At 34.7% G+C, this 12,786-nt stretch overlaps 2 protein-coding genes across 4 annotated transcripts; one reads left to right on the top strand and one right to left on the bottom strand.

Moving 5' to 3' along the window:
- Positions 1 to 1,323: 1,323 nt before the first annotated feature.
- LOC111451175 lies at positions 1,324 to 2,500 on the bottom strand. The gene is made up of 2 exons (XM_023091485.1): positions 1,963 to 2,500; positions 1,324 to 1,876 (listed from the first exon to the last, which is right to left on the bottom strand). The coding sequence occupies exons 1-2, from the start codon at positions 2,360 to 2,362 to the stop codon at positions 1,794 to 1,796; spliced, it is 483 nt and encodes a 160-aa protein (XP_022947253.1). The 5' UTR covers positions 2,363 to 2,500; the 3' UTR covers positions 1,324 to 1,793.
- Positions 2,501 to 5,837: 3,337 nt separating this feature from the next.
- Positions 5,838 to 12,581, top strand: LOC111451173 (CLK4-associating serine/arginine rich protein). Of its 3 annotated transcripts, none has more exons than XM_023091484.1 (13): positions 5,838 to 6,188; positions 6,726 to 6,764; positions 6,877 to 7,025; positions 7,199 to 7,274; positions 9,963 to 10,266; positions 10,363 to 10,472; positions 10,597 to 10,644; positions 10,740 to 10,940; positions 11,211 to 11,312; positions 11,569 to 11,696; positions 11,915 to 12,053; positions 12,184 to 12,303; positions 12,419 to 12,581. In XM_023091484.1, exons 1-13 carry the CDS (start codon positions 5,992 to 5,994, stop codon positions 12,444 to 12,446), a joined length of 1,641 nt encoding a protein of 546 aa, XP_022947252.1. In that variant the 5' UTR covers positions 5,838 to 5,991; the 3' UTR covers positions 12,447 to 12,581. The 3 variants fall into 3 exon arrangements, with proteins under 3 accessions (XP_022947252.1, XP_022947251.1, XP_022947250.1); XM_023091483.1 differs by having other exon boundaries at positions 12,416 to 12,581; XM_023091482.1 differs by having other exon boundaries at positions 5,839 to 6,188; positions 12,184 to 12,324; positions 12,422 to 12,581.
- Positions 12,582 to 12,786: the final 205 nt, after the last annotated feature.

Below are 12,786 nucleotides of genomic sequence, written 5' to 3'. Positions count from 1 at the left end.
CGGCTAAGTGAGAGCATGTTATGGATGATGAGACGAACTCACTTGAAAAAAATAACACATAGGTGTAGACGGGGTTGCTTATAAGAAATAGAGTTTTCTTAAACAAATAATGATTCATAATCGAGGCTGAACTAAGTGACAAAAGGAGGTTCAAGGATCGATTAGTAGTTAAAGGATATTCAAAAAATAAAAAAAATAAAATTGATTGGGTTGTATCTTGAGCAAATTAATGTAAAAGCATTATTTTTACGTAGATCTAAATGAGAGAGGTTTATATGCATCAACGGAGAGGGTTTGTAGTTCCAAGCCAGGAATGCTTGGTGTAAACAAACACCGAGACAGTGGTATAAGAAGTTTAACTTCTTCACATGGGAGAGTGGTTTTCACAGGAGTAAAAAGATCAGTGTTGTTGTTTTAAGAAATGCATTGATTCCCATGTATTGCTAATCTTGTATTTGCATAAGATATTGATTACATGATTCAATAGGAGGGATATAAAACAACTTCAAGACAAGCATTTGTTCGGTATACGAGAGGAAAGATTTGGGTGCAACAAAGGAGATTCTTGGGTTACGATTTCTCAATATAGGTCTACTTACACATTAAATCTATCCACTAGAGTAGTGCATCGAGAAGATGTCCAAATTTATAATGAATGATGCTAAACTCAAGACTACTCCTTTGACAAATCGTGTTAAATTGTCATAGGGACATTAAGTCTATCCCCATAGTAGTAGATTAAGAAGATGATGTCCAAACCCGAAACAGTTAAGGCGTGTGAGCACATGACATTTGTTTCACACACTTGTGTAATTGGGAGATTGATGTATGTTATGGTATGCACTAGACGTGAAATAACACATGGAAAACTCGAGGAAAGAACATTGGGAAAGCTGTGGAGTGACTACTAAGATATTTGAGAGGTACATCTAATACTTCATTTCATTATGACAATGACAAAGTAATTCTGTTATGTTTTATGGATATTGATCATAGTGAAAATGTAGACGGTAGCAATATCTTATTCGGATATATCTACACTATAGATGGAACATCAGTAGTTGGATGTCCCGACTTCACAATTGTAGACTCTAGAAAGAACGCATCATTTCGCATTGGTTCATCCTCGAAACCACATCGTATTAGGAGAGGTCCCGATCTAATACCATTTGTAACACCTCACTACCCAAATTTGTAATCAAGATGCAGTTTCTTTTTCGATGACTCAATCCCAGAAATTCCAAAGCTAAACGTTGGAGCAATCCTAGGGCAATTTATTCTTGACAACTCAAGTGACATAGCTAGAAAAAGAGAGCATGGGCCGAACAAAGATACATATATTGATTTTTTCCATATTTGTTGAGCCGAAAGCAAACATGGTAGAACAAAGTTTGAGATAATTGGCGCATCAAACCTAAATCAACAATCACTTACCCAAAAGTGTTTGAAGAACCTGGAAGAAGATGAAATCATATCCAAGAAAAAAGGACACCCACCAAAGTTTTGACCTTTTAACAACAGAATTCAAACAGAAACCTAGTAAAAAAACAAAAAAGTTCAAACACAAAATAACACCCACCACTGTTTTCTTCTTCTTTTTTCTTTTTCCTTTTCTTTTTGTCTCTCCATTTTTGCATATAATAATTATATATTATATAAAACTCCTCTAAAACAAAAACAATCACCAAAATTGTATTCATAATTCAAACAGTAATCATACTGGCGGTGGTGGGTGAACGGTGACGTCCATTCTTCTTTTGACTAACTATGGTTTAGTTTAGAATTAACCGGACTTAGGTTGAGGAGTTTCTGACCGAACAGGCGACCACTTGAGCCCACTGTCGGAGCTTTGTCTTCACCGCCTGTGGATTTTTTCCTTTTCATTTCCATCAAACAAATTCGGTTAGATTCACTTCTACAATTAAATATAAATAAAAAATAAAGCATGAAATTGAAGGCTACCGGAGGAGCCGAGGATGGCAAGGGGGCTGCCGAGAGGGGAAGGAGAATTGACGGAATCACGGTCGGGGGATGAAACCGCCGTCGTAGCGGTGGACTTGGAGATGGAATCGGAGTAGCTTTTATTGACGGCGTGATACAGTTCCAAAGCCGGTAAGGTATTGGAGAGTCGGGTGTCTAACTCGGACGAGTCGAACTCGAAACCCAACTCGAGACAGGCCTTTAACTCGTCCAGATCCTCCGCCGTCACGCTCCGGCTTCTTCCTTTCTTGCTTCTCCCCTTCTGCCTCTGCCACGCCTCCTCTCTTGATGCGTCCGGCGACCAGGATCGCTGCTTGTACAGAGCCGTCGGGACGAACCTTGGCTTGCGGGGCGGTGGCGGAGGCGCGTAGGATTCGGACATGGTGGATGTGGGTTTGGGTGGAATCCCCGACAGAGCCCCGTGGCCGGGGATGAACGGAGGAGTGGCCTCGTCGGAGGGCTCAATGGCTTCTTCTTCTTTTCTTTTTTTTTCTCTCTGTTTTGGTTTATTTATTTATTTATTTTTAATAAGAGGGGTTTAGAGGAAGATAGGTTATATTAAGTGGATATTTTGGTGGTAGTGGTGGTGGTGGTGGGCCCCAGGCGACTTTGGTTTTAATTGGTCCACGTCTTCTTTCCTTGATGATCTGTCATCGATTACTCTTCTCATTTATTTATTTATTTATTTATTTATTCTTCGTTTGTTTGAATCTTCCCACCCTCTTATTTATTTACTATTTCAAATTACAAATTTATCCTTCCACTTTTCTCTGTACAAGTCTTTACTTAAAATTGAATTTTAATTATTGGTTGACATTTTTTTTACCATTTAAAAACTTATTAAATACAATAGGATGTCTATTTGCATGAGAACGATTAAGTATTATTAATTAATAGTCTCGTATTTATATTTATAATATATGATATGGTCATTACAGTCAATCATTACAAGGGGTTATCGAAATGGTAGTAAGTAATGGTGACTAGAGGTGAGTATTGCCGGTGCGTTAAGGTTTCTTAAAGACACTTAGACACTCTTTAGCTACGTTTGGTTAGTTGGTAGGTTTCTAGGGTTGCTCTATACATTTTAATGTCATCTTGAGTTAGGTTTTGATTTCAAAGGACGTTTGGGTAATTTTAAGACACTCACGTAGCTTCGAGGGGTGGGTTATGTGCTTTAGGCTTACCTAGAGACATTCATGTTCATTTTAGATACTTTTAGGTTACTTTGAATATTTCGGAGGGTGGACAAATGTTAAGCTCATTTCAAGTTAAGTTTTGAGTTATTTGACGTTTTAAAGTCAAATAACATTTAAAATTATTACTTTTTAAATTTTACTCTAAAGTTTTTACCTCCTTTTTAATTTTTACTCTAAATTTTTAATTTTACCCAATAAAACTATAGACTTAATTTAATATTACAATATCATCCGCTAATTATTATTATTTTGTTAATTTATCCACTAATTTGATAAGATACCTAAATTTTACGATTTATTGAGGATATGAGCGAATTTTTGAATATAATCTTTTATTTATTAAAATTTGAGAAATAATTGGATGAATTTAAAATTTTTAATAAAAATAAATATCAAGTTTAGAGGTAAAATTTGACCAATTTTCCATATTTTTATCTTAGTATATACTTATTTAAATATTATTCTTTTAGCAATTAAACTTTGTATAAAAAAGTTGTTTTTGTTATTTCTCATCAATTTATTATAAATAATTAAAAAGTTGATATGACATTTTTTTATTCAAAACTATTATCTTCAACACGTCACATACAGATGAACCTTTTTCACAAATATTTGAATTTAGACATAATAAGTCAAAAATATTGAATTTTTTAATTTTAAAAAAATAATTATTAAATTTTGAAATAGATATAATTTATTTGTAAAAAATCTGAGTTAAAAGATTGAAAATAAGATGAAAATAGATTTTTTAATGTAAACTTTTGTAATTAAATAAAAAAACATTTGAAATTCAAGAATATTTAAAATTGAAGAAAATAAAGTGAATAAAAACAAAAAGTATTTTTATTTTTCTTTGAAAATATTGTTTAAGTTAATTGGCTCCAAGAAAAATGAATTCTTTTCTTTAAATATTAATAACATCAAAATAGAAAGAAAAAAAACATATATAGAATTTTATTTTAATTAAAAATCATTTATTTGATATATTTAATTAGATTTTGACTTATTTTAGGCGGGCTACAGAATAAAATAATTCAATTTAATTTTAGAATGGGCGTGATTCAATTTAATTAGAGTTTTTATTTTTAAAATTAAAATATAATAATATTTATTATTAATATTAATGTTATGTGAAATATATTTCTTTTTAAAGTATTATATAAAATTAATTGATTGGGAAACAACGCATACCTTCTGAAATGGGCAAAAGATTATTAAATAATCAATGGAACCAGGCATGAGCTCCATTGATAACTATTTTATTATTTTCAATTGTTTAAAATTATTTTTTATTATTTTTAATTGTTCAAGTGTTACTAAAAAATTATGATTTTTGATAAATAAGTCATCAAGTCTAAACTAATAATAATAATAATAAAACTCTTCTTTGTTTAAAAAAAAAAATAAAAGTTTTAATAAAACCCTCTCTTTTAAAAATCTAAAAAAATATTCTTAAATTAAAAATGAAAATTCAGAAGTATAATTACAAAAGCACCTTTAAACTTTTTTAAAAAATTCAAAAGTATTTTTACCAACTAGGGTTTAAAAAATAATTAAAATGTTTGCAGATAATTTATTAAATATCAATAGACAGATTTTTATCCATAACATTTTTTATTTTTTACAAAAATTTTAAAATTTTATGATAATTTTAAAAATATAATATTAGTAATAATAATAATTTTCAATTTTTTTTTAAGTTAAAAGGATTTTCATATAAAATTTCACTAATTTTAAAAATTCATTTAATATAGATTAAAAGAGTAAAAGAATTAGGGTATGTTTTGGAAAAATTAATGTTTAGGGGTCTAAAAATATGAATAATTGGCATTGGTGGTTTGGGTACCAAATAGGTCACAAAGACTAATGTCTAAAATAATATCATCCAGCTAGGCATGTTACCTGTACTACAATGTATAGGAACGGTTGAGAAAGGTGGGCCAAATATTAATTTTTTTTTTTTTGTCACCATTTTCCAAAAATCAAATAGGGTTTATTGCCTCATTGGGAAATAAAGTGGAATTGACATGACTTGAAAATTTCATGGAAAGGGCATCAAAATGTTAACATAATATATCGAAAACAAAAATAAATGATTTCCTACATCAAGGCAATTGAATCTTATGAAAATTTTGCACAATCGCCCCATCTCTTCATTCATCTTGTTAGGGGTTTGTCTCAACTCTTTGGTGATCGATGACATGAGATATCAGAGTAGCCATTTGTTGAATCAAATGAGTTAACGGAAAAAAAATGTCTTATTTAATTAGTATCGTTAATAAGCAATAATCATCAGATTTTAAGCCCTTATTTTCAATGATGTCTAATATTTATGTATTGTATTGTTTCGTTAATTAACATGTCGCGGGCAAACATTGACCACTCTATTTTGGTCAACTATCGACTTTATTTTATCACGGTAAAGAAAATATATGTGATTTGATTATTTTTTTATTATATAAAATTATACAATCCAACCTTTTTAATTTTGAAGTATTAAAATAGATACTATTAGTTTGAAAATTGAATTTATAATTTGTTATTATTATTTTTAAATATAAACCTATTTAGTATAAGTGAAAAAGTGTTAAAAAAAAAAAAGCCCAAATAAATAACTAAAAGCCCAAAAGGCCCAAACTCAGTCCAAAATCCGAACCTTCCCCAAGCTATTGAATTGAAAGCACCGCAGACCGTGTTCGTCATCGGGAACTTGGTGGTTCCATCATCCACGAGGAGAGAAGGGGATTAGGGTTTTTACGTTGTCCTGATTTGATCCAAATCCTTTAGAATTTTCATTGCTGATTTTCCAGAGATGTGGCACGAGGCAAGGAGATCCGAGAGGAAGGTCCACGACATGATGGACGCTGCTCGGAAGCGAGCTCAAAGACGCGCTGTGTTTCTTGCCAAGCGTCGTGGCGATCCTCAGCAATCCATCCAGGTCGTTGGTACTCGGTGCCGCGTCTACCGTGACGATGGTCTCTATCAAGCAACTCAGGACCAGCAAGGCCTGTAAGAATTTTGTATTTCATCTCTGCTTTAGATATCAAAACTTGGGTGTAGTATGAATTGTGATTTTTTTAAGTGTTCTAGATACTTGGAATTGGCTTATGTTCTCTGCTGCTTTCTGTCATTAGCGTATAAATGTTAAATTTGTTCCAATTGCTGCAATTTGTTTGTCTTTTGAAAGTTGTTTGCGTAGTGCTGAAGGGAAATTTTGGGAATTGGACGGTAGGGTTCAACTGCATCACAATTCCGCAACATTCTTCGCCTTCACTTTATTCATTGAGTTATTTAAAACGACTACCAAAGGATGCATTCATTTGCGTATCTATAGGAGGGTTTGATTGCAGGAGGTTGTACGTTTTTTTTAAAGTTCTAACCTTCCCGTTTCACCTCTAACAGAATGAGTACTTCACTGGAATTGTCTTTTACCTTTTCCCATTGTCAGGGCATGTTTATACTAGTTCGGTGGCATTATTATTTTTGAGCATCCGAACACTTACTTTATCTTAATGCTTTAACTTCTTTTTGTAACTTCTGTCTCAGGATTCCTTGGAATGGAAAGCAGGATGTTATGATTGACAGGTTCAATTCTTTTAGTTTTAATCATCTGAGGACTGTTTCAATTTGAAACTTTATGTTTAGCTAATGATTTATGATTTAAGGTTGAGGAGTAGGTTTTTCATTTTTTGAGCAGATTTGATGGACGTGCTTTGCTTGATTTCATACGAGAACCTGGATCTCGACATATTCGAACACAAGAAAAATCTGAGGAAGAAGAGGAGTTAGAAGAGTTTGTTAATTTTCAGCGTTATCGAGATTTAATTAAGCATCGGCGTCGAGGATGTGGGTACTTCTTTTTACTTTTATCGAACTCTTAAATCCTCTTACAGTTCAATGCACAAACCCACTACTTTCCTTATATGATGAGCAATAAGGACAAAGGTTATTTTTATTTGTATTGCTTTTCATGATGATGCAAATAATTAACTGAACTTTCTACATTTCTATGTCAACAGTTAATGATGAGGATGGTTTACAACATGTGAATCAAGAAATGGAGGCCAAGGTGTCTGCTCCATTCGTATCGGACAGGTTTCTCTCCCCTTCTCATTTTCTGTCTCCCTTTATATCCATGGATGGGCATGGAAAAATATTTTGCTCTAGTTTTCCCAGTTCACATCTCTCAAATTATTTGGAAGTTTCTCTCTCACTCTAAGCTGTGAGGTGGTTTGGGTTTTGGCAATTCAAATAGAAAGAATATGCTGCTTTTACTAAATTTTCCATTATAGTATCTCAAGAAGTCCGTGGTATTCTTGTCAAGCTCAAGGACTTAATTATGCAAGTGGTAGGTAGTTTAAATATCAGGTTTAGTGTTGACTGATGGGTTAGCACTTCACATTTTTCTGACCAAGCGGAAATAATACTTACTATGATCTTTGAGGTAGCGTGGGCTGTAGAAAATTTCAGTTGGGTTATTAGCTTCAGAAGATCTTAAATGATAGAGAAGTTAGTGAATGGATGGAGCTTTATTCCCTGTTTGATAGTTTTTGCCCGGGTAAAAAAAAAAAAAAAACAAATAGTGGTTTTTGCTGTCAGATTTCTTTTTATTGCTTTGGTTGCTTCTACGATCAAGTCTTTGGTGGAACATCCATTCAAGGGAGACAAGATGACTTTGTGGCTTGCCTTTAATCGTTCCTTTTTTTGATCTCTTTGTTGTGAAAGTAATGGAAGGAGCTTCAATGACAAACATTCATCCTTTTACACCTTTAAGGATTTGTTTAATTCTCTTTGTTGATGTAAATGTTCACACCTTTTTGAAGATAAACAGTATTTCTTCTTTAATTTACAATTGGAGATCATTTTTGTAATCCACCGTTGGTGGTAATTTCATTCATCCTTGAAATTTTCTGTTTCACTCAAAGGAAAAAAAAAAAAAAAAAGACATTATTTTTGTTTTACTTAAGGACTCATTAATAAGTGGGAGGGTAAAGATTTTATTTGTTTATATGCCTTGCCGTAAACTGTGTGAATAGGATGTAATGGTTGCGTCATTTGCTAAAGAACTGTTTTGTTGGGCTTGATTTTTAGTTGTTTCTTCCTTATTATTATTATTATTATTTAGAACATGTTTTTTTTTTCTCTCTGTACGTCTTCCTCCGTTCAGCCCTCTCTACACTAGACTCCTCATCCCTTTTCGTTGCCTAACCCATCGGAGCTTCAACTCCATCATCCTCTATGAATCGAAGGTCTTCAACAACCAACACTCTCCACTAACTGGAAAAATTTATCAGTCAACAGTACCCATGGATTTCACATCATTGAAACTACGGACTGATCCTTTACCCTTGATCTTAAAAAAGACTCACATCCATGGCTGGTCTTTATTTTTCTTTTTTCCTTGTTGAACACATTATTTTGGCATGATTGTTGGTTGAATTAGGAAACCTTGGCTAATAAGTTCCCAAAATTATACTCCATCTCTACATAAAGATATTTCCATAGCAGGATCGTGGAACACAAAACATGGTGAGTAGAATTTGAATTTGAGGAGAAACCTCACTGATGATGAAAGAGGAATGGATTAGGTTCATAGACATCCTGAATGGTGTCCAATTAAACCCCTCCAAAGATCCATGGCTGTGGAAATTAGACTTGAGATGCTCTTTTCCCACTATATCTTCTGCTCAATCTTGACGACAACATGCCGGCAACTATTCATCCCCTATATCTTGCCACTTTGCCAACAGATTTTGGGAGACTCACTCAGCTTTCAGCTGGTACACAGCCTTTCCGAGTGTGATTAACAGCCTTCTTACCTGCACTCTAAATGGTCATCCTTTTTTGTATACTTCTTCTCCGGGCTACTTTGTTTACAACTTGGAAGAAGTGCAACCATTAACTTCTCAGAGATAAAATAAACTTCTTTTGATAGCTTTTTTGAAACAAATTATTTTTCTTGTTATGCCTTTGTGTAAATGCACGCTCTTCTTTGGTTCTTACCCTCTTTTGACGAATGGGAGAAGCTTTCTTCCAACTTTTTGGTTGGGACTTTGCCCTTTTTCTTTTTGTAAATTTCATACATCAATGAAATTTGTTCCCAATAAAAAAAATGTCCACAAGTCTCCCACCCCTTCCCACTCCACTTAGAAAGTGTGGACAACCTAATTATGGCCACATCAGCGTGCAAAGGATTCATATTCATCATACACCCATCTTTAACATGCTCTTCAATCAAAGCCTCCCAAATATTCTACCAACCATCATGAAATCATAGTCTAGTCATGGATACTAGTTTCTTTCAGCTGATTTTGTTTTTATTGAACCTACAATTCACCTTTCTCTCCTTGACAAGGTTTCCTGCCTCACCTCCATCTAAGAAGTGTTGCTATTCTCCCCTTCCAACACTCCATTACCCATTTTCATCTTGAGGTCTCCAAGAGTAAAGCTCCCATAACATAGTCCATGCACCCCTGTTTAAAGGATTCTACTCTTAGTGGTGTTTAAAAGTTGGATCAACCTTTCTTAGCGCGCTTTTGAAGTGCTTACGTCCCTTAGTTGGGTTGGGGGAAGGAAGAGGGCATCATCTTCATGTTGGGACATTTTCCCACTTATAGAGTTACATATTAGATTGTTGCAATTTTTTGGGGCGTAAAATTCTATTTTGCTCTAAATTTTGTTTCTCAGGCTTTCTGTTCTTTTTGTTCTCTCTTTAGTTTTATGGGTGAACTGCTGCTGTTGAATTTTACATAAGTTTATGGTTTTTCTTGTGTATATGTGAAGATCTCAGCCACCACAGCCTCCTGCTGCTGCAAGCAAGGGGTCATACTCACAAGTGGGATTTTCGTATGAGGCGGATGGGAAGGAGGAATCAAATTCAGATGCAGATGATAATGCTAGTGATGATGAAGATGATGAGGATGAGGACGAGGAGGTTTTTAACAGTGATGACAGTAATGATGAAGGAATGGAGGTAATGGCAAAAGAGTTTGGTGTAAAAAGATATGGTTGGCTTGTTTACATGGATAAAAAGGCTAAGGAGGAAGAAAAGAGGCAAAAGGAAATAATCAAAGGCGATCCTGCAATAGTAAGTTCCTCCTATCAGGATTCAAAAAATACCACATATTTTTTTGAGCTCCCTGATAGTGAAATGTCTCATAAACCTAAAATCTGAAACTCTTAGAGGAAGCTAAGTCGCAAGGAAAGAAGGAAAGCATCTCAAATGGAACGGGAAAGGGAAAGAGAAGCTGCACGAGTTACTGGTACCAGAGTCCTTCATCATGATCCTTACCGGTATAGATACTTTTTTTTTTTGTGTGATATGGATTGGATAAAAGTTCACTTTTGTTTTTAACTGGTATGGTATGTCAGTTGCCTTTTTATGATCAATAACCTTGCATTCTATTTTCACGTGCAGAGAATCTAGACGAAGTCCAACTTATGATGCTTATCCACGTTCTAGAAGGTATGTATTTTTATCTAAGCTTCTTAGCAGGGTTTGTGGATTCTAAGGATAAAAATTGATTTTCTAAATTACTATTATGTAATATTGTTCTGCAGATCAAGGTCCAGATCACATTCCCCATCACACTCAAGGCGTCATTCTCGAGGGCATTCTGATGATGTTCATCGGAACAAACCAAGGACTCCCAAAATTGAATTTATCACCGAATTTGGAGGCCCTGGCGAAAGCAAGGAACCAAGGCTAGAAGGACTATCTCCACCACAATCTCCTCCATCTCAGCCTGATATGTTAAACCGGTCGGAGCACTCGACCTTTCATTCTTGCGAAGATAGATTGGACAATCTTTACTGTGCTGCAGCTTTCTCCCATTTTGTTTCCCGAGACCAACTTGTGTGGTTTAGTATAGATCAGGCCTAGGATTTTCAGCGTAACTGCCACAGCAAGATGGAAGGAGGCTTCCTTTTTGAAGCTCAGATATTCCCCTAAAATGGATTTTAGCATAATCACTAGAAAATGTGCATGAAACTCTTAAAATGAGCATGTCTGACCCCTGTGCTTTCATGCAGGCCATCATCTGGTCGTATACTCGAGGCATTGCATATTGACCCAGCGTCTGGCATGACACTTGATAATGAAAAGAGCAGCAGAGCGGTAAAACCATCAGTAAGGTATTTATGAAGTCTGAATTTACTTTAGTTTCAAGTCCTGTGCACTGAGGCTGATGAACTTCCAATACTCATGTTTGGTGCCTTTTGCATGTATAAAGTTAACTTTTTAAAATACTTATGGGCATTAAGTCCTTGTACATTAATTATGAACATTTGAGTCCTTGTCTAATAAGTACGGGTGTTTGAGTCCTCGTACAGTAACTATGAGCATTGAAGTTTTTGTACAATAATTATGGACATTTATTTGCTTGAGCAGTACGTCGTCAGCACTTGCAAAGTTAACTAAGGCAAGTTCTTCCGGGGGACCTTTAAAGCTGGGAGAAAAGAAAGAAACTCCCCAAGAACGACTTAAGAGGATCATGAGTCAACAACTTAATAAACAAAGTAAGTGCCAATGGATTTGTATTTCCATTGTGAAGGAGCTTTCAGGACAGCTTCTCTCTTGAACATTTTAATATCAATCAATAGAGATGAGTAGATGTCCTTATGTCTTTTGAACCTTCTTCTCTTCTTTATGTTTGGTATTGAAAATCATCTTTATTTCAAGATCTCTTAATATCTTCTCTGGCATTTATGGTTGAACTGTTGGACGACCTGTGCAGTTAAGAAAGATACAGCTGCGGAAATGGCTAAAAAGAGAGAGCAGGAGCGCCAGAGACTGGAAAAACTGGCGGAAACCAGCCGATTAAATAGCCATCGGCGTCGGAGCCGCAGCAGAAGCTACAGTCGTTCACCACGAAGGTAAGTTATATTTGAAGTTTTAACCAAATGATTGAGATTTTTTAAATCTGGGAGCAATTAACCCTACTTTGAGACCTTATGTTTATTTAAGGTCTTGACTTATGGATGATTTGATTGCTACTTATTGCAGAAGATACCGTCGGAGTAGGAGTAGGAGTAGAAGTAGAGGTTCTCGGAGATATTATTCTCGGTCTCGGTCTCGATCTCGTTCTCACTCTCGAAGCCATTCTCGCTCACATTCCCGTTCACCTTCTTATTCCCCGTCACCAAGGTAATGCTTCCTTAGCCTCATTATTCGTCCTTATTCCATAACTAGTTGGAATGTATTTGGATAACATGATGATAACGTGAGGCAAATATTGCAGCAGGGTAAGGAGTCGTACGAGGTATTAAAAATGGAGTGCTGAATCCTTTTCTGGAATATCTGATTTTCATCATACTCTATTATCTTAGAGCTGAAAATATTTTTGTAATGTTTCGTACTCTGGATAGATGTATTTTAATGCCAGCTCCGAATCTATTCCTTTAGCCCCAAGTTTGTATTAGTTTATTTATTTATTTATAGCTAGTAAAAAAAAAAAAAAAAAAATTATGGTCTGAATTTTTAAATAATTATAGATAAGTACATAGATATATCAATCCCATGGAATAGCATTTTGGAGGATTTTTCAAGTTGGGTTGATTAAAGATTTAAATCTTCAGCTCTAGCATGGTAACGTGGTGCTAAGTCGCT

The sequence above is a fragment of the Cucurbita moschata genome, unplaced genomic scaffold (genome assembly GCF_002738365.1).
Source record: "Cucurbita moschata cultivar Rifu unplaced genomic scaffold, Cmos_1.0 Cmo_Scf00013, whole genome shotgun sequence".
Classification (NCBI taxonomy): Eukaryota; Viridiplantae; Streptophyta; class Magnoliopsida; order Cucurbitales; family Cucurbitaceae; genus Cucurbita; species Cucurbita moschata.
Note: the sequence above shows the minus strand (reverse complement) of the source record. Positions and strands in the feature narration are given on the sequence as shown.

Bases quoted from the DNA above. Each gene is read 5' to 3' on its own strand.
- LOC111451175 (XM_023091485.1), bottom strand. From the start codon at position 2,362: ATGTCCGAATCCTACGCGCCTCCGCCACCGCCCCGCAAGCCAAGGTTC. The intron at 1,877-1,962 runs GTAGCCTTCAAT...GGAAATGAAAAG, and splicing joins TGCCATCCTCGGCTCCTCCG to GAAAAAATCCACAGGCGGTG.
- LOC111451173 (XM_023091482.1), top strand. From the start codon at position 5,992: ATGTGGCACGAGGCAAGGAGATCCGAGAGGAAGGTCCACGACATGATG. The intron at 10,645-10,739 runs GTATGTATTTTT...ATTGTTCTGCAG, and splicing joins GCTTATCCACGTTCTAGAAG to ATCAAGGTCCAGATCACATT. The intron at 11,313-11,568 runs GTATTTATGAAG...TTGCTTGAGCAG, and splicing joins GCGGTAAAACCATCAGTAAG to TACGTCGTCAGCACTTGCAA.